Genomic DNA, 27,652 nt, shown 5'->3' with positions numbered 1-27,652 from the left:
AAGGCTATCACTCTCACAGTACAGCCAGGGAAGGATATAATCTAAGGAACCACAACATCCTTGCAGTGCCTTCGATTCTGGAGCCAGGATAATAAAATCTGTCAGACAGGTTTATTCAGGATGGTTTCCTTGAGATGTCAGGTGTTGTTTCACTGCTGCCTTATGTAGGTGCACATTCGGTCAGGGCAGCATTGCACAGTATTGAGTTTTCAGATATTGATTTAAAGTGATCCCTGTTAAAGGGACATTTTGACAAAGAGGAACTGAAAGACAATTCTTATTGACCGGCATCGCAATTAGTGCCTTGATGACGATGCACTCACTAAATGTCAATGGGCTCCCTTATTACCAACTGTGCTCAGGGATACTGGATCAAATATAGATTCAGTGCTGTCAGTCCACCATTTCTTGGAGTGAAACTTTAAAATGACACAATTGGTTAGTGTACACAGTTGTTTTTCCAAATTGTGGTTAATCGCTACAACACCTCTTTTAAATGGATGACAGCCAAAATATGCCGGGGTTAATAGAGTGATAGATGAAGCTGTCAAAGCAGTGCCGCCCCAATCTCTGGCCTTTGTAGTCAATACGGTCTATGGGGTTGATGGTCGATAAACAAATTCATTAGTTCTCTTGGCCTGGCAGCAGTAAGCGGTGGGTGTTTTCACTCGCTGAGCCTTTCTGGCTGCGCTTGGGTAGACACTATAAGCCCCAATCAGCTGGGGAATCAGGACAGATAACCAATGCAACTCCACCATCCGTTATTGGGAGTGAATGTGGTGTCTTTTCACCTCCTGTGCCTACTTCCAGTGCTTTGTAAACTGAACTATGTTTTTATCTGAGCTAAAGAAACAGGTTTGGTTACACTTTTTTGGGCTATATCTACAATCTGCACTGTGTATTTAATCTATAAAGCTATCTATACAGCTTATCGTCTATATATCCTTTTTATCACACCTTTCTTAAAAGCCACCTAGCAGTAACTCTACCCCCTATCTCTGTATCTCCTCCATCTCTTTTTACTTCCTCAGCTCTCTCACTGGTTCTCCATTACCATTCAGACCCCCCACCCCCACATCCTCTCTCTCACGTCTCCCACTTTCTCTACCAGCTCTAGTGATCAGTGCGGCGGTCGACCAGAAGTGGCTGTGCAGTTTACCTGTGCCGGTGTTACTCCTATCTCCATGTTGTGGTCCATGAGGACTCGAGAGTCTCCTGCCATCCTCAACTGAAGCTCAACACCTGTAAGACATACGAAAGTAGCTGTTAAACGTTGCTTTTGAAACATACACATGTTTTTGTCATTTGCAGCAGCACAACAAGCTTCGGTTCATTGATCACCAGCCTTCAAATGGACCAATACAACAGAGAATTAAAGTCAAAGCTACAGTGCCCTCCAAGCATGTACAAGCTTTATCCATTAGGCCCTTCAACCTCTCAACCCTCAGCTATCTAAATTACACATTGAAAAGTGCATACGTTATGTCGACGCTAACAATGTTGTGTTGATATTGTGCAACTCCCCCAAGCACATTATTTTCAACCTGTCATTTAAATTGCTTCAATTTGTCAATATGTCAATATTTGCCAACTGCTATAATTAGAGTCTGCTGAAGTCCGTGAGGGCAGTTTGATCTATACGCTTTAAAAGGTCAAATATTCAACAGAGTAAGATGTTTTCATTTGTCTTGGTTGTAATGTTTTGTGTTAATGGTGTCAAGGACTGTATATCCTTTACAGGGAAGTTACTGCTAATGACTTCTCACTGGTGAACTCAAGGGATAGCATTATAGCGTACTTAACAGATTTTGTGCTTTAATTATATTCATCATGTACACTCTATGCTGTGATCAACTGATACAGCAATACGGAAAAAGTTTAACAATGGAAAATAAAGACAATGCAGAAGTCTCTGCTCCAGTTGTGTACTGGGGAAGAAACGCTCTGGCTTGTTTGTATTTCTTTAAACCAAACACAATCGACTTGGCCTGAGCTAAACTCAGCAATGCAAAGACGTTGGCCCTGCAAAATAGTGTTATTTTGTTTTACACATGGTGAAACAAGGTGAAAACGACTGAATCACAAATGCTAGCTGTCTTTGTACCATTAGCAACCAGGGCTGGGGTTAGGGTAACTGTTACCATTTTCAGTATGTGGGATGTTAGCTTGGAGGTTGTAATTCTTGTTTCCCATGGAAGCGGGGATTGTGAAAATAGTAAGACAGATCCCAAAGGAAAGGGGGGAATAAAGTGTCAAATAGTTGCTCAATGTCAGGCTTATACCAACAGCATCTGGTGAGTTACACTGCTCTGCTCAGTAAAAACTGCCCTATAGACTGTCCTCTCTTAATATAATTCATTTTTATGTTTAAATGCCTTTCAGGTTTGTTTTTTTTTTAAGTAAATTATAAAAATAAACACAATGCCAAAAATCACGAGCTTCTGGTGGACGATCACATGCAAGACAATTATATATGAAGATTAACGTCAGCTGGAGCAACAGCACAGCTCTCTCACATCCATCATGTGGAGGTCAGTCAAAAGGACGTGCCAAATGTCATCACTCCAACTTTCATGCTTTCACAATGACTGAAACTGGGTTCAGTTCAACTCTCAAAACACAGTGGCGGAGATGTCATGTTTGAGTTTAGCAAATAAATCAGCCTACAGAAGTTCTGTTTTTTAAATGTGAACAAATGAACATAGGGAGACAACATTATTAACCACACTATCAGCATGTCCAGGAATGACAATGGAGGTCTGTCTGTCCGTAAGTCCATCAATTTGGACCAGACTGGAATATTTTGACAGCTATCACATGAATTGCATTGACACGTTGCACAGAGATTGCAGGTCTAACTCGCACTGGCTTTGGTGATCCTGACTTTTTATCGCGCTCCATCACCAGGCTGACAGTTGTAATATAGAAGGAAATATCTTGCCAGCGTTTGGAAGGATTGCCATGTAATTTGATGCAATATTCGAGGTCTCCTAGGGGTAAATTCTAGTGGAAAGCACACTGGAAATGTCAAATAGGTCAGACTACTATGTTGAGTTATTACTTAAACTTAAACTTATATGAAATAGATAAGCTGAATTTAGATACGCTGAATTTGCATGTCACCACAATCCAAATCAACGCTACTTGTTTACCTGGAAGTGTTGCTATTAGCATGATGTCGAAGTGATTTGGTCTATACAGTTTACACTAATACATTTAAGTTTCTATATGTAAGAATTTTTGTCTAAAGCATTCAAAAACTGACCAAAGAAGAAATAACACTTTTGATGTCATGTCGCAGTGTCTATATTGTGCTATAGAGAAATCTACTTAGGTTAGCATGACAAACACATCATAGCCAGCTTGTACCTTATGGTCCAATGAACATCACCAACCCTCTCCTGAACCTCAGAGCTTCCAGTTCCTGCCGAGTCAGCTAATACAAACATTAGCGGCACAGCTGAATGCACAGCTACCTAACAGCAACTAAAGTCATGAGTAGTTAGCGGTTACTCTAGTGATATGCTGCCCCCTGTTTGTCTGTAGTATGTATGAGTATGAATTAGACAATTTTTTACATATTGCACCTTTATTAATTAAATGTTTTTATTGAAATGTTTCATTATTAACAAGGACAACGACAAACACAAACAAAAAGAGAACAAGTAAGGTGCAGGGTGGTGGCAAAACATCTTCCGATACAGTTCTATGACAGGGCATTACAATGAGTTACTCTTCATGGTCTAGAGTATACATCAGCATGTTTCCAAACACAAATAAACGTACACTTAAAGAAAAAATAATGCATGTAGAATGAAATAGTACTGGTCTGGCAAGAAGGCTTCAAGGCTTTCTCCCTTTCTAGGAATGATAGAAAACGACTCCAAATCCTATCAAAGGTAAAATATTTACCCCTTCTCGCAAAAGTAAGTTTTTCAAGGGCAAGAGAGTTTGACAGTCCGGCAAGCAACACTTGTAAACTTGGTTTGTTTACAGATATCCAAGATTTGGCTATGGAGTGTTTAGCTTGTAATAAGCAATATACAGTTATTTTCTTATCATCCTTGCTTAATGTGCAGTTTGCAGGGAAAATCCAGAGGATACACAGTTTAGGGCATAGAGGTAATTTCACACCTGTGACATTTGAAAGGGTATGTAAAACTTCCAACCAGAAAGTATGAATACTTCAGCAGTCCCATAGGCAGTGAAGTAAAGTACCTTTCATTTCACATTTAACACACATATCAGGGGTATTGGGATCAAATTTATTCAGCAAGAGTGGTGTTATATAGGTTATCATTAACCACTTGAGTTGAATTAATTTAAAGTGGGTGTTTATGGACTGTGTTTGAGCTTTAAGGCAGTCTTCTTGCCATTCTTCCACTGAGATGTCAGTTTTTAGGTCCTTACTCCATGCCACCCTTTTATTTTCTAAGGAAACTTGGGAGCCGTCCACAATTAGTACATAATATTTAGAGATCAGGCACCTCTTGGAGTTGTGATTAACTGATATTTCTTCCACATAGGTGAGAAAAGGTAAGGAGAAGGACTTTTGGGTCTTTAATATGAAACTCTTGATCTGTAAATATCTAAAGAAATGCTTGGCCTGAATGTCATATTTCTGTCGCACATCGTCGAAAGACATAAGAATGCTCTTGTCAAATAGGTCTGCAATCTTACACATGCCTTTATAATCCCAGATTTTAAAGCCCATATCGCTCTTACCTGGTGTGAAGTAACCTCTACCCCAGATCGGAGAACAAAGGGAGTCTGAGTACTTTTCTTAAGGACTTTTAGTTTACATATTGCACCTTTAACGTCCGACCACTTTTTTGATGGATTTGCAGTTTGCAAGTTGTATACACACATTCGTGGTCCACAGTCCGTAAATACTTCTTTAAAAAAAGACATTCCCATCAGCCTTCGCTTTTCTTTGCATCTAGTGCTACTTAGCAAATGTTAGTGACTAAGATGGTGAATGTGATTAATATTGTACCTGCAAAAAACACTATGTTTGTGAACCCTTAGCTTGGTTTTGTCTTGTTGATGAGTATATTGCCATGTTGCCTTATAATGATCCCAAACAAGAAAGTGCAAGAAAGTTTGCTGACATCGTGTTCAACTTGTTTTCCTAACTATGTTTGTAGCAACTACAGGACAATTCGGATCTTTTATGGTTATGTTTAGGCAATAACTGCACCAGTTGGTTACGTAAAAACTATGGTCATGACTGACTTGAATCACGGGTTAGCACATGAGCTTCTGTTGCCTAAACCTAACCCCACACGGGTTGTAGCACGTGGGGCTGATGGCAAAGAAGCGCTTCCAAGAATTCATTTTCACTCAGAATTATGTTGGGTAAAACAAATCAGTTATACTCTCGTACTTAACAATACGGCAGCACTGTGGAAGATGGGTAGATGCTTGTGCGGCTCATTCTGTCAACATCCGCCCATGCTGAATTAAATATTAACACACAAATGTTAAAATATTAATTCATATTTGAAGTCCAATATGACCACAGCATCCTGCATGTGTGAGAAATACATGTAATTGCACGTAAAGCTATTTCCTGTGCTTCAATTGTAGAGTATCATAGGAGAAATTTAAAAAATACAATCGCTGAGTATGTACCTAATGTACTACAATTATAATAAAAGAGGATGATAAAAGGGCTGCATTGAACTGCTGGACGACCTAAGTAGAGGATTAACTGCTAACATCACATGGGAGATGACCCAGTGTCCACCGTTGGCTAATTTGCCTGTACAATGAAGCAGGCTCAGCTGTGGCGCTTTTAACAGCTTCATTTTCCCAAAGAGCATGCTCATCATTGCCAGCATCGCCAGTTGCTTTCGACTGCATGAGCCCCCAGCCCAGCCCCCCCCCCCCCCAACACACAGACACACACAGACACACACAGACACACTACTCTTTATAGACTGCTCTCACACTGCTCCACCACGGCCTCAACCATCCTCAGCGGCAGCGAGCGCTTTCTTAATCAGCTGGAGACAGAGAAGTAATTACTTAGTGTCACAGGAAATCCAGTTGCCTCTTTACATTTAATCTAATACAAAACAAGTGTACGTATTGTCTTTGCTGTTGTTTTTAGCTCGACATGGGCGATGGACCGGCAGTCTGCACTTTGTGTGATGTGGTTTTAAAGAGTGTTCCTCTGCTCCCGAGTTGTGCGCCGAAACAGGTATTTTTAAACATCTGTTGTGATGTGAGGTACAAAGCGACGGGAGAGGTAGAAAGGGAACACTTTCGATGTCTTCTGAATGATGGTGGGATTTAATAACAGCCACTGCTATAGAGGGGAGCGAGGGTGTGTGGAGGGGGGGAGGAGTGCTCAGATAAAGCCCTAATTTTAGCAGCAATCTTACAACACCTTCCTCTTACCCCACAAGAGGCAATTAACTTATAGAGCCCTTGGGTGTTGTCTGAAAATCAACTACTTTTAATTTACCAAACGAACAAGGCATACACGGGTCCTTGTACCCAACCGAGCAGAGGAACATGGGTAAATTACTTTTGCCGCTTGTTCCTGACCTTAACAACATCTGACATTTCTTTGTCATCTGTCCTTGATGTTACTCTATTTGATCGCGGACAAGCCAGGAGAGGGAATACAAAGGCGAGCGTTGGAGAAGTGAGCAGGAACCGCGTCACAAATCAGATCCACACAGGAATGTAGTGTTGACATTGATGGTCCAAAGCAAAGGGCAGAGTGACGTGACAGGCATCTGAGCGGGGGAAAAAGACAGACAGACGGACAGCAGAGGCGTCGGGACACACACAAAGCTCCCGAAAAACCTTGTCGAATACATTAAAAGGGGTTGCAAGGTCTCGCTTTCTGACTCATTTTGGGTTCTCTCATGAATTAAACATGGCTCCCCAGAGATTTGTGAACTCCAGGCCGGTGTGTATTTTCAGCGAGGCTGTGATTGCGGCGTCTGTTCGCAGCAACAGACTCAACAAGCCCAAATGAGAGGTGTTCGAACATGGATACCAGCTGGGGTGTTTTATCTTGGCGCTTTTAAGAGGGTAACAAGCATTTATCTTGTTACCGGGAGAGTGACAGGATGCTTTGGCTGAATTGTGTTTGTGTCCTGATAACAAGAGCACTCATCAGTTGTGCTTAAAGCCAAGGGGTCCTAGTGAAGCTGGGAACCTGCTTCCTCAGGGATATCTTCGGGACATATATTTTCCTTATTTGCTGACGCTGCAGGCTGTAAACAATAATCTGCACAGAGCACAGCGAAATGTGGCTTTTTCCCTTTCTAACCTGTGGCAAGCTCTATAATTTTCCCCCAGGGTCGGTATTGTACTGAGCATCACTTGCTTCATAATTTAATTTTCTCCATTTTCAGAACTTCAGAAACTTGTCATGTCAGCTCTGTGTGCAGCTCTGAACGGTAATGGCCGGCTTAGAGCTGAGCCAAAACAAGGTTTTTATCAATACCAATCACTGCTCTGATAGAGCCCCTGCAACAGATTAATTACCGGAGTTATAATCCTCACTTGATCAACGTAATTGTAAATGGTGTCATTCTGTGAATTCCTTTTTTTTTTTTTGGGTTCCCATTATATGGAGGTAATCAATTTAGTTTTCCTTGCCTGTGGATAAAACACTGTTTCCTGCTTGGAATTTGCACCGCCATGCTCGTTTTGCAAATGCTGAGAATGCTGCTTGCTGCTGTCGGGTACAAACAAACTTTGTATCTTTTCAGGAATGCAAAAATTATATATATATATCCAAAATATATATGCATTTCGGTAACCTGGCTCTGACCTGACAGAGTGCTTATGCTGCTGTGCATGACAGGGTTACAAATGGCAGTAAGATGTTGCAAACTCAGCAGTATTCTTTAGTTTACAATACAAAATTTGACGATAAGTGGGCACTCATCCATACATTTTGAGGTCACCGCTTGCAGTTTTCTGTCGGTTCATCAACTACAGTGCTGACACGGAGGAGACAGAGGGAAGACAAAGGAGGCAAAAACGAGAGCAAAGAGAGGAAGAAGAAGGAAAAAAAGAGACAAAGGCTGCAGCAAAGCTGAGCTTTTTTAAGAGTGTTGCAACAGCAAGATATTTAGCGAATCACTGCATCAGATAGATATCTACACTGGTAGAGCTGTTTCAGCTTATCTGCTGTCTCTGTTCCTTGGCCATTGAAGTACTAGAACTTTCTATTTCCTCGATTCCCTCCCCTCCGTCACTCCTCCCCTTAAGTGAAAGAGAGTCATGGTTACCGGGCTTGTCATGATTATGTCCGGGGCTAAGATTGGCCCGTTAAATAACATGGCTTCATCCCTATCTCTGCTCACTTATGACACTTTGAGGTCGGGCGGGTCAAATGACTAAAAACGTCCCTAGCTAGTTTGGCTCCAGGCCCAGCCAACGCACACACACACACACACACACACACACACACACACACACAGACTTCATACCATCTCTCCCTCCCACATCCCCATTATGCCCGATAGTGAGCTGAGTGTATCCAGTTGTGTCCTTCTCATGGATGACCTTCTCTGGAGTGACACTGCTGCACCGAGACGTTCGACTCACACGGGTGAAACAATTTCCCTAATGATACGTCCAACTCTCTCTCTCTCTCTCTCTCTCTCTTTCACACACACACACACACACATCTCTTTTCTCACTGTCCCTCATTCAATCTTCATCTCACAGTACATTTCGTACACACCATCAGAAAAAAAGAAAGTACAGTCGTTCAAGCCATGAATAGCTACTATAACCGCCACGTTTGCCGCACGTTTCAAATGTCCCTCGCTCCTCCACTGAGATGACGGTGTTTTATTCTTCTTTAAAAAGTCAGTGCCAACATTTTGATATTTGCTGTTGAGTGGGGCATAGATGGGATTAAAACCCAACACCTGCTGAAGCCAAGCAACACCCTCTTCAACCACGCTGGCCCGGAGCACGAGAGACGTGACGGAAAGAGACGGAGGGCCGAGATGTGAGATGTGTGAGGTTGGGTGGCTGGGCACGCTCCCCAGCACCCTGTTTCTTTTTCTTATCAGGCGTTTCTGTCAGGCTCTCGCTGTGATTTATGGCTTCTGATCTCGGTTTCCCAGTGCCACCGCTCCGTCTAAGAAGGCAGTGATGGCTGAGCAAAGGAACTAAAGTGGAAGAAATAGGGGAAGTATGTGGAGATGAGCATAGTAATCTGCACTAATTATAGCATCGCCTCACCATTTATTATTTTAAAGTTTTAAACTTTTAAACACGAGTTGTTCCAACTTGAAGTCTTCTGCATTGTTGAGGGTTAAAACTCTCCTTCCCTTTTTCTTTTAGTTTGGAGAAAACGTTATGAAAAGATGCTGCGTGTCTTTAATCGGCAGCATCTCGAGATAAGTCACGCGCGTTTATGTTTACAATAATCGGAACGCTGCTACGATAAAGGTCAGGCTCGATTCGGCCTTTCCCCCCCCCCTCATACTTTTACAATTTCCAAAATATCATCTGGTGGTGGCTTCAGCTTTGGACCAACACAGGGAAGAAGTGCACTGATGGGAGCATCTACAGCTGGGGCAGCAGAAAGTCTATGACTGAGTATGAGTTATATAAACTAAAGAATTTAAGCACAACTGGATTAATATCACGTTAACATGACGAGAACAGTTCATTTATTTTGAATCACTACAAAAATACCTCGACCTTAAAGCAGCCTGAACACTAACCCTTTTTAAATGGAAACAAAGTGTACTGTACGTCAAGTAATCGGAAGGTCGCTGGTTTGAATCCCGGCTCCCCCCCAGCTGCACGTCCAAGTGTCCTTGAGCAAAATACTTAGCTGGGAAACCAGTTTATGCATACTTATTTTTGTGCACTCACACTAAATCAAGACGTGGACTGCAGGACTGAGTTGTGAATATGTAGTACTTTTAAATGCAGCTAGATATTTTCACTTCAGCAAAAAGTCTACATTGATTGTTCCTGAGTCAGATCCACTCACACAAGTCCTTCCGCATCAGACTCAGTACTACGGATACTGCATGTGGTTCATTAATCTTCTTCCTCACCTCACTGTAGAGGACAGGACAGCAGGGGAGGATGGGACGGGAGGGGATGGGAGGCCGTGAGCATGGCGGGGCGGAGTTTTGCAGAGCCAGGCGGCGCATGGCAAATTCTGTGGGAGCCAAAGGTCAAGCGGTCTTGATTGGAATTCCTGACATGCTTCACTGTGTCCCCGTGCCTGTCCCTTTGAGGAGCCTCCTTCTCTACAGACATCACATGCCACGTCAGAATAAAATGAGATTACGGCCCCACAGCTGCACGGTAAAAAAAAATCCCCAGACCAGCTTGTTTGGCAAAGAAGCTGAGTAAAGCAGCCTTTTACTCAGCGCTGTCTCTGACAAGGTGTCCTTTAGTGACGAGCTTAAACCACCGCCGGCGACAGAAGATGACACTACCTCTCTGAACACGTAGCAAGATGGTGTTGGGGGGGGGGGAAAAAAAGTGTAAAGCAATCCCTTAATCGTAAAAAAAAAGAAGAAAAAAAATCTTTAAAAGAAGAGTCCTGTCAAATAAAAAAAAGAAAAAATCCATGCTGTCACTCCTCAGGCCTTAGTAACCACACCGTATTTCTCTTTTCTACTCTTGTTAATGAGCTGCAAATTTACAGAGAGGTGACTCCCCCGGGTGACGGATGCTCACGCTTCATAGATGCTTACGTAAAACCTGTATAACAAAATTAAAATTAAAATAAACCCCTCCAGATGTAGAGGAGACATGAACGCGTTTGCTCCCTACATCGTAATGATACTGCAGCGATAAGCCACCTCCCTTCTTTAATCAAACGTCCAGAATGAAGTGTGTGCACGTGTTGAACGTCCTCTGTGTGCAGTGCATGTGAAGCTAAACTGTCCTTGCGCCATATGAAACAGTGCTGGCCTGCCAGCGTGTCTGTGCATCGGCGCAAACGAATCATATTCGTGGCCATTTGTTATACTGCCCAATTAAAGTGTCTGTTGTGCTTTTTTTTTTATAATATCCAAAATCAGCCAGCGTGTCTGAGGCATGATAGTACACGATCTATGTGAATGCAGGAATCCTTCAACGCTGTAAACACGAGCCCTCATGGGATTTCGTTAAACTTGCCTTACTTGAATCCTTATCAGCTGGACATGAGACATCAATGCATCTCAACCATTGTGGGCCTTGCTTAACAAAAAAAAAAGGGCAGATGAGTAGTATGAGGGACCCTCCTTTGTTAAAATAACTCCAGATAAAGGCTGGTTTTAGCCCCTTTGGCTTGCCCAGGAGCAGGCAACACTGTAAAACTTCCATTTCGCCCCACACCACCTGCTGACTGATAAGAAGATGAGCCAATGTGGAGATTCTTGGGCGACATTTAACCTGGACGTGGGATGCACGCCGGAATGCAATTTTACACAATCCGTGACAGATAGAATGAATAGTCTATCAGGTAACCAGGTAATTATATTCCCCTGAAAGGTATACAAACTGATAACGATGCCGACTCCGACAAGCGGCCAGTTTCGTGCATTCGTTGCTAGAAGAAGGCATCCACGTACCAGAAACCCCACAGGGCCAGCAAACTGTATTCTCCTGCCTCCGTCTCAAACCCAAGACAGTGGGACTGACAGGGGTGTGTGCGCATGCATATGTTTTCACGTCCAGTGGCGTTTGTATAGCTGTGCAGGACAAAGAGTCAAACAGAGGACAAAGAGTCGATCTCTGAAACAGTCATCCCAAACAGAAGGTGAAGGTTTGTTTTTGTGCTGCCTGTAGGCCTGGAGCGCGCACTGTATCAATTTTATGTGTGACGGGGCCGTGCATCGTGAAGTCCTCGCTGAATCGGTGAGTGGGCCTCACCATAAATCTAGTGCACAAGCGTCGTAGGTGACACTTTAAAAACACTGTCAACACAGGGGGTCGAATCTGCATTGGTTACGAATTTATGAGAGCATAAACAGAGCGATTTTCCTCGGGTGGGGACAAGATTGTGTCAGAGATTTTACGCCGCTTGTCTGTTTCATGCAAATGCCGAGAGATTGGATTGTATTCACAAACAGCTCACAAAGTGCACGGCTACGACTTCTGAATCATACACACAATTGTTTTGTCAAAGAGGGAAAGTAGAACTGGGGGAGAATGTATACACGACTACTCATCTTCACGTGGCTTTATCGACGGGTCCCGCGAAGAAATGCTGTATTTTATGCACTACTCTGACATGCACACATTTTCCAGGGCACTAAATACAAAAAAAGAAAAAGGAAAATCTTTACGCCTGGCTAAGCACTTGACACAAATGCGCTGCTGCGGTATTAGAGAATGTGGATCTGCTTCAAGAACTGAGCTTCAACCCCCTCCACCCCACATCCCCTGGAGACACTCAGTCTTGACTAAGTAAACAGATCCAATTAATTATTCGCAGTGTCTTCTCTTCTGAGAGCGTCCTGCTGAGAATTACATCTGCCCTTTGCCCTCTTTTGTCCACTTGTTAGGGAGATCAGGACAGGGATAACAACCGAGGTGCAAGGCGCCGACTTGCAGCTACAGTCAGAGCGCTGATAATAAGGTCAAAAGGCCAGCCATCAAAAACCATCACGTCTTTCGGCGTTCGCACTTCCACCTACACTCTTTTAATGGCCGATAATGGTCCAACCAGCGGCGACTGGGGTCCTGGTATCATTAAAGTGATTCAAGTGGCCCCAAGTGTGGCAAACAGGCAGGTTGTGCTGCAAAACTCGTTCCGTCCGACTTGGCTCCCCTTCCCCGCTCTCTTGAGTTAGAAATGTGCTGTATGTTAGAAAAAGGTGGTTAATGATGAGAGCTGAGACGGCTTGCACATCCTGCACGGTGTGCCTGAGCAAAAATATGAAATAACGATGCCTGGGTTCCCTCACCGCCTTGACATTCCCCCGGTGAGACAATACCAGGAAGGACGGGGGGGGGACTGTGCTCGATTAATGTGGCCCCTAAGCCCACTGCATTGTCATCAAAGTTTTACAGCAACAACTCTGGAGAAGGCGAGTGCAGCGAACTGCAGCTACAGTAGATGAGACTATAGAGCTGTACATCAAGACATTAAAGCTAGTAGCCCTAATCCCCCCAGCCCACAGAGAGTGTTTCAAGGGAATCAATATAAATGATTTCCTCTCAGTGCTTTTGGTGTAGCCTGCAATATTCATGACCGCAGCGCAAAAAACAGCCATCGCCACCGCGCCGCCTCATCTCCCGCTTTTGTCGAAACCTGTGAAAAAAAAACAAACGTGCAGGAGCTGAGACATGCTGTGCTGCGTGTCGGTGGCACAAGACCCCCTCCTCCACACACGCACACACGCACATGCGCTTACTGTAAGACACGGATAGACACACATTAAAGCCAGGTTTGCTCCCGCTCTTGCTGCGCTTGTAAAAACTCCTGCATTGCACTGAGAGAACTACAGCACAGCGCGCGAGTGTTGACAGGCTTTTCTCCGCTTGCGTCAGAGAAATCCATTGCCTTTTTGATCACCCTGCCCCCGCCATGAGGGCAACGAGATGCATGGCGATGATCTATGTATCTCTGCAGTGACACAGGGCGAAGGAGGCGAGATGTGGCGATGATAAAAGGTTGTAACTGGCGGAGGAGGGTAAGAATCCATCCACTTTCCCCCCCCCCCCAGCATCACTTTCCTTTTTCTTGAAGTGTCTTGCATTGTCTCACATCTCCTCCTCCCATCTGTCCTCGTCTCCCCCGTTCCTAGCTATCTGGCTCTCGTAGTTTCTGATCTTCCTTCAAGTAACGCGCACTTTTTCATCTATGTGGCGAGCCACTCCAGATGGGATTTTTTCAGGGGGGCTGTGCAATGAAACACATAATGCAATCACAGCGTGTGATGCCATCCACAGACAAATTGAGAGGAGAGGCAGCTCGTACGTGGAGCCGCGGTCGTGCCATGCATCAGCGGCTTTTAAACCTCCTCCTCCTCCTCTGTTTTTTTCGCCTTCCCTTTCTCTGTCTCTTCCACTGCTTTTTTTTTTCTCCTCTCTCCATCAGCGGTGCGCGGGGCTTACCTTCAGGTCTCTGCAGGAGTAGCTGGCAGGCTCCCTTCGAGGCATTTCACAGCTGCTCTTCTCCCCAGGACTGCGCACTCCTTCCCTGGCTTTGTTCAATCAACAACAGCCCTCCTGCCTCTCTCCTGCCACCCAGCTCCTTCTGCTCTTCACCGCGCTCTATCTACTCGCGTGTGAGAGGGGGGTCCGTCTGTGCGTGTGTGTGTGTTTGTGTGTGTGTGTGTGTGTGTGGAGGGCGAGAGAGAGAGTGAGAGAGGGAGAGGCAGAGAGAGAGAGAGAGGCAGAGTCAGAGTGGGTGAGAGATGGAGAGGATGTAAATATGTGTGTGCGCTCTCTCTTGAATGCACCTCTCTTCTCACACTTCCACGCGGATTGGACTTCTCGTCTCTCAGGGTTTGTCCTTTAAAGAGAGCGTGTGTTTATGCTTATTCGCACTCAGCCTTAGCATCAGTGTGCGTGCACGTACGTATTTGTGTGTGTGTGCGTGTGCGCATGTGTGCATATACGTCCAGCACATGGCTCCCCTTCTCTCTGCTGCAAAAGGCAGAGAGAAATATGTGTAATCAGAAAAAGTCAAGCGCGGTGGGTTCGTGTGAGGCAGGGAAGAGAGACGTGTGTGTGTGTGTGTGTGTGTGTGTGTGTGTGCAGACACAGGGACAGAGCGATGGCGAGGAGGAGTGTGGTATAATCAATTGCTCTAAAACTGCAGTTGAAGAAAAAGCCCCAAGAGTTTTTGGGAGAGATATAAAGTGGAAGCAGAGACGAGAGTCCTTGGGATGACAAAAAAAAAAAAAAAGCATATAAAAAATACAAACTCAAAGAAAAAGACAAAAAAAGAGAAAGTGCAGAAGAGGAAGAAAGACGTGCGAGGGAAGAGTGAAAAGGACGAGGTAAAAGGGAGCAAGCACAAAGGAGCAGCAGTAAGGTGGAGATAACACGGGGGTGGGGGGGGGGAGAGAGACACTTTGACACAGAATTTCTGGCCCGCAAATCAAGTTGGGTGTCACTTTCACTGCACGAATTTCAGCCGCAGTTCCTATCACACACACAATGAGCGCCGCCTGCCGAATGAGCTTGAATCGAAAGTGGATTGACCTCAGCTTGGCCGCATTAGCTTCACATCAACTGTGATTACGGGCAGTGTGCCCATAACGCATGGTTCAAGTGTAGAGTGAATTCATATAGCTACAGCAGCACAGAATGGGAGTGCGTTGGCTCATTTACCTCCCCCCCCCCGGTGTTTTAAAATTCTGTTCAGTAACCGCCACATGAGAGGACACGCGGCGTGGACAAAGGCAGACGGATGGACGCTTGACATTGAGATGTTATTAGCTATGGAGAAAATTGAATGTAGACTTGACATTACAGAGGAGGAGTAATGACAGCGAGAGCCAAGACAGAGATAGGGAGGACGTTGATAAGCAGGGGAGGAGCAACAGAAGCAGCAATCACCACAACAGAAAGCCTCTTCATGTACTTCCTGCATTGAGTTTGGGAGGAGATTTATGACTCGCCCCCCCCCCCCCCCTTTTGTTCCTGCATGTTGTCCCCCTCCCCACAGCTCCCCTCACCTCCCCTCCCCGCGCTGGGTTGCAGGGGCGCAGCGAGATGATTGGGAGATACCGCCTTTTCCCCCCAGCCTCCCCGACCAGCCGGGGAGCCAATGACAGCGGATTATGGGAACATCAAGAAGTGAGGCTGCAATAACGAGGAGCTTGGGATTTGGCTCAGGGATACGAGCTCTGGGCCACGCTCACACCAGCTCCCGGGGTAGAAGTGCTAATCTTGGCAGTGATCACGAAGAGCCGGTGTCCTTAATTGTAAAAATTTCAGGTCCGTTGGCGAGTGCGCCACATGGACCCTGTGTGTGGATCAGCCCCTGTTGGCTGTTCACATCCAGGGCATGTGTAATTATTCCCCTCTCCTGAGGTTCCACCGTTATTGATCAAAGCCGAGCCCCCTCCCACCTCGGCTGTTCACACCGTGGAGAAAAGCGTTCTGTTGACTGTTCCACCGCACATTAATCACGCGCCACACGTTAATAAACATCTTGGGCACATTCACTACAACAAATGCTCAGGGGAAACTTTTTAATGGTAAAGATCCGTTTGGACAATGTAAGGGAGGGTGAGTAGCACAACGTAATAGGCTCTTCATTGGTCCTTTAATGGACGCTTCATAGCAATTCATCGAACTGTGGATTATCCTGCAATACGAAGACGCCCGATACAAATAATGAAGCGTTATGTATATTCTGAGCCTGATTTGATATTCATCAATGCAGAGATTTACATATGAAATAAACTGAGCTCTATCTGCCATGTACACTGTGGGTATGTGCTATTCTTGGCATTCTTTCTGTGGCACGTAAACTATGGCAAGAAATAGTAGAGACAGTGCGAAGGGAAACACATGATGTAAATAACTTATACACACATTCTTCTGAAACAGTTCCGATGGGATAACAGTACCAGTGGGTCGGTGTTGACCCTAATGTCATCTCAATTGTTTCTGCAAACCACAGATATGCTGGAATTTCATACCTTGGTGCAACTTTACGTTTCTTTGGGATCGCTTTTAGATTCAATGTCTTGCCAACGCTGTGCTTACACTCCCATTATGTTTTGGAACAAGAAGCACTTGGTTAGGGTAAGGAAAAGATCAGGTTCTGCTTGGAATACTGTTGTGCTTGCCAGAAACACAGTGGGAAATTGCCCCTAGGTCTCCTTAAAGGGTTGAAAAATTGTCTTGAACTGCAGCTACTAGCTGTACTAGCTCCACTGGATACCTGTCGGTTGCGTTCCAGCTCTGGTGCGGTTTTGCGCCGTCGTCTAGCAACCCCCACCGGCTGCGTTTCGAGTGTGTGTAGTTACAGGTATGTGTTATAAACACAACAACACAAAGTTGTGTTCCAACTGAAGGGTTAGAAGAAGAGCTTGTATTTGTCTCTTGAGATTGAGATTCCTGTGCTGCCATCAACTCTGAGTGTTTTATTTTGAAAATTAACCAGATGTCATATTCTTGTTTCGAGGTGTAACTTCCTGTCTGCTCTGCTGTGAATTGGGCTGAAATGCTGCAGATCTGCTACAGAGTAGTTACGCAACGCAGCAGAGCCAGTGGAAGTTAACACTAGAGTGAAACCTAACAAACCCACTCCGTCAGGGCTCCGCCACCGCAGTGTAGCTGGCTTCACTGCGTATCGGACCGGACACATAGCTGGTGGAATCTAGCCATTACTGCCTGTAACTCCACCACTATCACTTATGAAAGTAAAGTCATAAAGTTGCAGTGGTACATAGCCTATTACACATACGATGGTGAACGAATCAGAAATGCAGAAATCTTGACTGCCGATATTTTATCTCTTATATCGGTTCTATCTCTAATAGCTAACCCCAATCCTATCACAGTGTGTTTTCACATTCACATTTGTTTAAGTTTTTGCAAACAATGGATATGTTAAGGTACACAACACCGTTGTCAAGCCAGATGTCACTGTTCAATTCTGTGTTTCAGCATTTGTAAGAGGGAAAAAAAACACATTCTTGACAAGACATCAAGTCGATTTACAGTCATTTTAGTGGCAACAGAAGTAGGTAAACTAAAACATGCTCTTTGCCTCAGCCTAACCAAGTGATCTTTGTACTTGAATCTAACCAGACCATAAGCACAGCACTGTTACAACATACAATTAAGAATTGAACCTAAAGAAATCTGAAGTTGCAGTATATCCATGTTTCATAAAGATACAAAATTGCAAGAATGTAGTCTGGCGATTGGGTTGCCCCACACAGGTCATGGTGTGTGTCAGGCCATGGTCATCAGGTGAAGAAATGATCATTTCAGAGGTCACAGCTGAGGAATGAGGAATTAGTTCTTCCTTCAAGGGGTGAGGAGGTGTGGAGGAAGTGTCATTTTTCTCAATCCTCTCTTTGCTCCCTTGGCTCTCATACTCTTTTTCTTCCAGCAACCCCCTGCATCCCCCCATTCCCTACTGCCCATTCGTGCTCAGCCATTCACTCCCCTATTGGCTCCATCCCTCCTCGCTTTCTCTCACCTCCTCCCAGGCTTCATTAGCTCTGATTGATCCTCTTGTCAGAGCTTATTGCACGGCGATGAACTGCATTGTTACTAGACGCCAGGAACAAGAAGGAGTGGGAATGGAAATCAGAGGACAACCACAGCAAACATATCACTGCAAGGGCATAATAGAGAAAGTTTGGTGCCGCTCGTGTGTGAGTGTGTGCTTTGAGATGCTCCCTACAAAACAGGACAAACGTGTCACATTGTTATTTTCAGTGCTGACCGGTTGGGCAGAAATGCTTTCTGGTGCATTGCTGTATGGTAATATCTAAAATATTTAACAGCTCAACCGAGCGCATGTTAACAGTTGGTGTGACACAGAGCAGAACTGGAGGCCAGCATTTAATAGTATGCAGAACTGGTAAATGCATACTGAGGCAAGGTATGTTTGCAATGGAAAATGTTTAAATTATTAAATTGTCCGAGCAAGCTGGAACAGCTTTATCTTATACACATTCATCAGTGTCAACATGCGACTCCAACACATTGTTACATATTGAAAAACAACACGAGGATTCAGCAGCACAGCAGCAAACATTATGTACTCCTTATTTTTTCGCAGTTACGCTGCTTCGTTTGAAGGGAAAGCTCGACTTTAGTGGATGAGTACATCTATTAGTGTTTAAATTATGAATTATGTGAGTGGGCACTGCGCTGCACTGTGCTTGTTATATGTGAATACATAATTTAGAAATAGTATAGCATGTTTGTATTTTGTGCAGCGAGTGTTCAAGTGTCCATGGTGCGGAGTAAAGCAGATCTGTGCAGGCATGGTATGGGACTTGTATGTAAACACTTTCTAAACATGAAACACATTTGAATGGATTCACTTAGCTTTAAAGTGAACATAAATACTGTATGAATCAAAGTATGTGTATCAACTTCAAAGCTTGGACTATATTCTCATGTTCTCATTGGTTCATCGGAAAAAGTGTTAATTTGCAACCTAATAGTCAGAGATGTGTTTATATATGTTTATAATATGTTGCTGTCACTTCATTGCGACGCACAATCTGATATTGCCATGTTGCCACTGTTCCTGGAACATTCAAATTAATGTTGCTCCTGTCATTGAAACAAACCAATAATGTTTTTGTCAGCTTAGCGACACCGTGGGAAAAGAACGGAAAAATACGCACATGGGAGAAGTTCTACTTAATATGAGGTTAACTTTGTGAAAGGGTCTAGATAAAAACAAACTTTCCGAAACCTTACCAATTAGTTTTGTTGCTGAAACGTAACCAAACAGGGAAAGACAACTGTGAGAAAATAGTAAGTGAAAAGTACAATGACATGTTCCAAACGATATCCAATCCCCAGTTTTATGAGTAAGACTCCCGTGAGTAACCTACTCGACCCCAGCAGCTTGCTCAGGATGCAGTTGCCAATGTTCTTTCACTTAATTTAACTTGAAATGATGGTTCTGGAACAACATTAAAGAAGATCACCCCATAATACTAAACAAACAATCTGTGGAGTACAAACATGGGTACAATAATCCATCATTTCTGTGTATGTAAATGTGTATAGTAAAGTATATCCTTTTTTGTAACAAAGGAATTTCACCGGTGGGGGGATCAATATAGTTTTATCTTATCTTGAGTTACCATAATTATTGTGAATTAGTTCTCAAAAGATGAGAGACGTTTCACAGATACAGGCATCTCTCTATCTGACATGATCTGGAAGTCCATTTTCTGCATGCATGAACCACAGTGGACAGACATTTGGACGCCATTTTTAACCATTTAAGCTACCACATCCCGACCACCATGCAGCGGATCCCCAAAGCCCCATCCACAATTCCAGTTGATATGTTGTTTTTGTATCTCTTTGTCATTTTGAGTTATGACAGTATACATTCAAAATGGCGGAGGAAGGAGATACACCAAATACCTCCAGAATAACGGTTAAATACTCTTTTTCTTAGAAGTCCAGACTGGTAATAAAAACAACAACAACAACAAAAAAAACAACATGATCTACACAATGTGTTTGAGATACTTACATCCAGAATTTGATAAAAGATTTTCTTGAAAATGTTTTACTGTGACTGAATGTCCACTCCAATGGATGTTATGTACCAAATGGTGTATTACACCTATTTAGATTCAGTCTTATTTTGTGGATTTTATTTGAAATTGTGATATAGTTTACACTTGAATAGTTCTATTAAACAGCAACTACAGTGGACATCTACATAACTCCTTTAAAAGAACATATATTGAGAACACTAAATGTATTGTATGGTTTTTAATTTGTTAATGGGGACAAAACATCCACACATTAAAGGGTTAAAGAATCAAGCATACATGATCGGCTTTTATTTCATATTTTGAACTGGGTGAAGAAAACATAACTGATCCCTTCCTGGACACCAGTACACGGTCCAGACACAGTGACACTGTGTGGATAAAAGAGGTACAGCAGTCAGTGATTAAACATCATCATTAACTGGTGCTGCATGCTTGGAAGAAATGTTCTGCCTTGGGGGCATCTTTAGATCTCTACTAATCTGGAATCACGAGTAAACTCCCGTTCCTAGATTTTAGAACTTGTGGAAATCGTCACAATTGTGCACAAGATGTAATAATGAAACAGCCGATTGCTTCTTTTTATCGGTTACAATCCATCAGTTGCAGACAGTGTGAAGCAGCATCTCTCCGCTGGCCTCCTCCTGTAAGAGCTATACCTGTAGTTAAGCGGCTGATACAATTTGGTGACTGCTGACAAAGTCGAGTCGATTTTCAGCCTGATCCTTTTTACTCAAACCAAGGGCTCAAACTTTAAAGCTATAATTGAATTCCTCTTGCCTTGTTTGTCTTAGTCATCTTTTGCAAAATGCACAGCATACTCCCAAGTCATGCGGGAAATTTTGGGCATCGCAGTGGGTTTGATGTGCCCTGCTCGGTGTGGAGCAGACTGACATCGGTGATATTAAATTGATAAATCACAGAGTTTTTAATGGTCAGATGAGAATAAAAGAGATGTTTATTTCATTGGGGGATGTTTATAGTGAGCGAATGTTTATTTGAGTGTAACGCGGAGCCATTTACTGCATGTGTGACTCTGCAAATAGCTTCAGGCCCCAGGGAGTCATAAATATTTGATCTAATTTACTTTTTTTTTCAGAAACAATTCGGGGAAACACCAGACACATATATAGCTTTTGGAAGCCCATTTATACTTTTTCAGTTGGTAGCCCACTGGCCCATTCGTTCCTGTCTATGCTACACTTCAATCAATGTCAAAAAAGCTTTGACATCCATGCCTTGGACTAGAGCAACCTCCTCCTCTAATGACTATGTGTTAAAAATAAAGTCTGAAGGGAACAGCTGTCAGGCTGAGTTCTTACTGAGAGACAAAGTCGTGTACAGTCTGAGAATCCCTGCAGCCCCTAAGAATTTTGAGATCTCTACCTTCCAGCTCAAAGACATGTGAAGGGTTTAATATGCAACTTTAGAGACACTTCTCTTCTAACAGCGCTCTATTTCAATACGCAGGGAAAAGTGCTGTCAGGCCATCCTTAACCACTGCAACGCGGAGATTAGTCTTTGTAACACAGGGATCCATTCTTGTTCCCAGTTGGAGTACCTTTGAGTTACCATGAGTAGCCATAGAAAAGGGGCATGAAAGTTGATATAGTGGCTGTATCCACAACTGAGAAAAATATAATCCTTCGAGTGGAACAATAGGCCAGTGTTCTCTTGTGGATTTTGTCACCAGGTGTCACTTTACATCGTTTATAATTGAATTCGCCCTCATTCCACACATGCCGCTGTGGCTGGGTGAGAAAAAGAGGCGAGTGAGAGAAGGGATTCTAAGCTTCTGAGAGGGGTTTCATATTTTCTTCCCCTTACACTGAGTGACTCACTCGAGCCATGTGGATGACAAGGTCTAAGACAAGGTTAAAGAGAGCTCGAGGTAGTAAGTTGTGGACAAACAAATACATGTGAGCTGTGACCCTCCACATGGGGTTCACACATCTTTAGAGTTACTTACTATCATGTGAAGTCATGCCGTACATTAAAGAAATAATATGTAGCAATTCTGCATTAGAAATGTCAACTGTCAACAACTGAAACTTTGTTATGTAGTTGGTTGAGTTGTGTATTTACGTGATCCCAATCATCTCAAGACCGGAAGAGTCACCTAGGAAACCTAATGCTTGCACAAAAAACTGCATTGTGTTAGGTGGATGGTAAAAAATGGAAATGGGCTGTTTCAGCTATGCAGGGTTTGTTTGTTACAAAATTCCCACAAATAAAATTCACCTCTGCACTTCTGGGGGTATGTGTATATATATATATACATATATATATATATATATATATATATATATATATATATATGTATATATATATATATATATATATATATATATATCTTAAACACCTGGATCGCCTCAGTATAGATTGCCGCTGCAGTCAGGTTGATTAGCATGAGTGAAGAAAAATGCACATTGTAATGCCAGAAGTTAAAAAGTATTTTCTGAGGCTCTCCTCCTGTCGTTAAACAGTTCCGGATCAGAGCAGAATCCAAAATGACTCCAGGTGTTTATTCTCCGGAGGGTTTGGCTCTACTCCAGCCGACCCTAAGCAGCTGAGCAGTCCTGCTTCGTCCAGCCCAGCAGTAAAACTCTCGGCAAACCGCTTTTTTTTTTTTTTTGTTACAGACCCCCCTAATGACCGAAGTTACATATTGTACATCTAAAATGAACTCAAATCGACAACATACACATAAAAGGTGTATTACTTATTTGCTCAATAAAATAAGATTCAGAGCAGCATAAAGAAGATTATATTATATTGTCTTCCCAGTTTTGGAATCTCAAGCTAACCACTCACCTTAACTCTACACAGGGCAAATGGAATAACAATCCGCTCTTCAAGAAACAATACAGACAACTCAAATGCTTTGTCCTGCAGCCCTGCATAACACATCTAACTACTGCTACTGCTATAATTTAAATGTTTATGACACTTTACATCTTACACTTCGTTGCCTGTATGTACTGCCTCACATCCATACCATCTGCTTGTGAAGCTGAAATAGGTTATGCATGTCTCAGAGAACAAATATGGTTATGAGGGGAAGAAGTATGGCATATGATTTCATTAGTTTTGATGGGTCCAATAGATAGTGGGCGAGCAATCAAAGTGTAAGTCCTGCAGTGGAAAATCCCCACAAACCCTGTCGGCCTGGCTTCACGTCTCTTTCGTCCTTCAGGCCAGACAGCCGGAGTCCTCATCTGAGGGTCTCTATTGATATGTACATTACACCCAAAGGCTCTAAAGATCATTATAATCACAACAGCTTTCTTGTTTTCTGCATGTCACAGAAAACGATGGTTTTGCACAAATGCAAGCTGACAATAAGGAAGCAAAGTGCACAGGCATCTTCTGAGAAATGCTTCGCAGCCTATGTTTGTATTATCACAAGGGGCAAATGCTTTACAAGCACATTGCACAGCTTGGGATTTCAATGCTTGGCATTTAGCACTTTGCCATTTTTGCTCTCAGAATGATGGATACGGAATATGAATGCTCAGTGACATGATGACCCAGCAAAATAGCTGTCACCAGTGTACAGCCCCCTCACCCTCCTTTCCGCTCACACACACACATGCACACACACACACACACACACAGACACACACACACAACCATCATCCCCAAAGTATAGACCTATTCAGTTCAACTCAAGCAGATCATAGAATATGAAACCACATGGTGAATGTTAAAACTATGCATTGCCAAGCACGCCTGAATCACAAATCAAAAAGGAGAGAAATTAAGAAAACAAAGCCTTCATTTCTATTCACACCAGAATTAATTAAAAGGTTTCAGTCCAATGCTCAAGGCTACATTTCATGTTTCATTTTGACAGCAATTATTTATTTATTTATTTTTTTCTATGTATTTTTTGTTTTTGTTAAAGAGCCAGATGCGGTTTGCAACTCAACATTCTTTAAAAGAAAAAAAAATGAAAAAGAAGTGAATCAATGGCCCTGAAAGCAGCAGCGAGAACAATGGGTTTCTAGAAACTTGCAAAAAAGAAAAATGAGAAACTTATAATGACTTATAATCAGGGAAGACTTTTCTAATCCTCAGCAGAATCAGTGTTGTTTATAGATAGTGGTGCACTGTTTGAAGTTCATGCATGCTTCCTCTGACCAAATCTTTCTCACCTAATTTTCCCTTACTGAGAAAGTGCAGTCATCTTTGGTCTTGAGCCTCGACTGAAAAAACAACCAACAAGGCCTTGCCTGAGGATCTAAGGCTGTGTTCAGGCTCATAAGGAGTTATGAGGTCACCGATTTCTGTGCTTTAAGATTAAGTAATACGATCTCAAAATCAATTCAAAATCTTATTGGTAGCCAGTGCAAAACACTTGGTTTGCCTTGAAGCTGACCCTTGAAATTGATTTTTCACTAAGACAGGTACAGAAAGAGTTGCACTCGTCTTGCTAAGACGAATTAAAAGCATGAATTACCTTCTCTAAGTAAGCACGAGACAGAAATTACTTTATTTATTTTTTGCTCCTCAAAGGTCAGGGCACTGTCAAAATTCACACCTACTTTTCCTACCACAGGCATATGGTAGATGACAAGTCATTTGAATGCTGTAAGAGAAGATTTAAGCTTTGGTCTCATTTAACTGAAGAAAGTTTTCTGACATCGAACATTTAATTTCGAGAGACTTGAAAAAACTGGGATTGTTAAACTCCAAATGAATGATAATGTTGCTCCATATCTTCTTGATGTGCGATTGAGCAACTATCAGCTATCAAGCGCGCTAACTTTAAAAGCTAGAAAACATATGTCAGTGTTTTTCAGAGCTTGGGTCTGCCGAGTTCATGTTAACTATGATATAAAGAATTTGGTAGAGATATATAAACAACAGCACATATTGTGTAAATCTGGGGCTAAAGAGCTTGTGACTGTGATAGTCACTCCTGTCTGTTTTTAATTCACCTTACCATAACATTTGTTCAACAGTACAAGGGAATGTCATCGCAGTTGTCTGTTTGACACGCAAACACACAATGTAATCTTACGTAAATGTGATCAGCAACATGTAGAGACACGTCTCCTTTGTTGCTTTGCACCTCGTCGGTAGTGAAGGTTAGCAGATATCACTGATTACTGGCGGCTGGCAACCCCCTGGTCGTGAAGTCCATTGACTGAAACTGATACAGAAACCGGTTTTATTCCTTTGGGAGCTGCTACTGGGTGAAACTGCTATTGTTCGCTATCACTTTGGGACATCTGAATATCAATGGTACTTAAGGGTTGATCGCATAACCATGTGTTTCTTATCAGTGAACCCGTCACCAGAGCTTTAATGAGTCAAAACAGGTCTTACCAATGCTCAGTATGGTCTTTGATATCCTTGACGCAGTACAATTCCAATTCTTAATGCCATTATATGTTTTTTTTTAAAGGTGCACTATGTAGTTTTGGAGAAGACATTTTAATCAGAAGATGATATTTTTTTATGCCTAAAAAAACTAAATAAACAAACTGTCTTCCTTTTCTTGACTGAATAAACCGCCTGACCTTAGAGGACAACACACTTTTACTTTGTTTCTATTTGGCAGCCCTGCCACCTTTCTAGTCACAAAAATATTGTCCTGTGAACCTTATCTTCCTCTGAGAACACCTTATTCAGTTATGGAAAAAAATGAATATTTCTGAGTTTGTATTATTTAAAATAAAATTCAGAGTTTGAATGAGTTCTACATAGTGCCCCTTTAGATTAAGAGTTTGACTAATTGGAGCAATTTGACACCATAGATGACATGATTGACAAATAGACAAATAGATTACTTTTGCATATGCTTGTCACGTTCACAGGTACTTAATTAAACAAACAAACCCAAATCCCGTCTTGATTTAAAGCAATTTAATCACAAATTCCTTGTATTAACTGCACTTTATAGTCAACAGGTTCACTTAATTTCAATCTGTGCAATTTGATTAAAAGGTGCTCTTGTAGGTTCTTCATGACCAGTTCTGTTAATAACATTTCTACTCTTAAAGTATGAAAACAGTGTCATCGTATCTGCTGGACTTATCTGGGGTTGTTGTGTCATTGTTATTCAGTAATAGTCTCAGATTGCATTGCTATCAATCAAATGTAGCCTCCATGGCTCTTAAGTTGCTAAACCAGCCCGACAATCAGTGCAGTTATTTGGACTGGTGGCTGCTTGCCGGCAGGATATAAAAGGGATTAAAAAATGAGGGAGCCCGTCAAACAAACCAAATCACCCCTTGAATAAATACAAAACCTTGTTATCCTTATACAATAGCATGTATTTATAAGAAAACAGGCGAGCCTAATCTTGTTGTGTGTCAACAGTAATGTATTGTGGCTGTCAATAGAATACACATTCTGAGGCATGAAAGGTAATACAGCGGCCTTTTCCGTCACTTCTGCGCTGAACAATGGAGCTGAAAAACGACTCCCATCCTGATTCACAACTTTTCTCCCCTCTGCATTCACAACACCTTCCACTCATGAACTGATTTGGTTCGTGGAAGGCCCTGGAGAGAGCTATCTGTTCGGATCTGGAGCATCTTCTTTTTCATCTCTGCGGCCTCTGATGTCTCACTCCATCACCTATTTATGTTCTCTGTCCCCATATTCCATTACAGCGCAGCTTTGTGGTTGGAGAGGAGAAAGTGTTTGTTGCTCGGAGGAAGACGACTGTGAAACACTGATGTTTGATTCAGAGTGACAAGGCAGTGCCTGGGATGTGTTTAACACATTTTTTATGGTCATAATTCTCAGAGAGGTGGAGGAATACATGCATAAACAAATGTGAGTTGGGTACTTATTTTTATTTTTTTTTATCCCACGAGCACACAGTTTTGCTCACATTGTGAGCAAAACATGTTAACTGTGAAAGTCTTGTTATTCCCTCCTATTTGATTCTAGTCATCCTTGCAGCCCACATCTTCAGACTTCCACTCCTGCACCTGCCAAATGCTAACAAGAACTGAAAGTGATTTCCTTGTAACACGCCAATAAAATTGTGTGTGTGCGTGTGTGTATGTCTACAGTAAATAGTAAGTAACAGCCTGTTCGTCATAGAGAAGCAGACAACCAGAACCATAAGCAGATGCAGTCCTGCAGGTTTTGCCACCAAACTGTCCACATTCACTTAATTTCTAGAGTGAGTGCGGTTGTTCAAAGCTCAAATTCAGATTTGACAAATTAGAAACAACCAGCAGTAAATCCAGAGCCTGCAGTGGGCTGGGAGTGTGCCGAGTGCAGAGGATAGAGGTCAGCTTGGCCCTTGGTGCCAGGTGTCTGTGGGGTAAACAACTTATCAGAGCAGGGGGAAGGGTATGCATGTGTGTGTCTGTGTGTGTCTGTGTGTGTGTGTGTGTGTGTGTGTGTGTGTGTTTCTGGGCGGAGGGGTGCTTGATTTGTCTGTGGGCGTAAACATCACCTGTCTGATTCCAGCACACCGAGACAGGACAGTATAAATGCACACA

General features: G+C 42.8%; 1 protein-coding gene across 1 annotated transcript in view; it reads right to left on the bottom strand.

Moving 5' to 3' along the window:
* The window catches only part of kcnj5 (potassium inwardly rectifying channel subfamily J member 5), a 28,330-nt gene extending 13,745 nt beyond the window's left edge, over positions 1-14,585 (bottom strand). Inside the window, exons 1-2 of the mRNA XM_030407626.1 lie at positions 14,065-14,585; positions 1,160-1,242 (exon numbers count right to left, since the gene is read on the bottom strand). Of these exons, the coding sequence (XP_030263486.1) occupies positions 1,160-1,222 (63 nt within the window). The 5' untranslated portion in view covers positions 1,223-1,242; positions 14,065-14,585. The remainder of the gene's footprint in view (positions 1-1,159; positions 1,243-14,064) is intronic.
* Between the last annotated feature and the right edge of the window lie 13,067 nt (positions 14,586-27,652).

This window comes from Sparus aurata, chromosome 2, assembly GCF_900880675.1.
Source record: "Sparus aurata chromosome 2, fSpaAur1.1, whole genome shotgun sequence".
Taxonomy (NCBI): Eukaryota; Metazoa; Chordata; class Actinopteri; order Spariformes; family Sparidae; genus Sparus; species Sparus aurata.
Note: the sequence above shows the minus strand (reverse complement) of the source record. Positions and strands in the feature narration are given on the sequence as shown.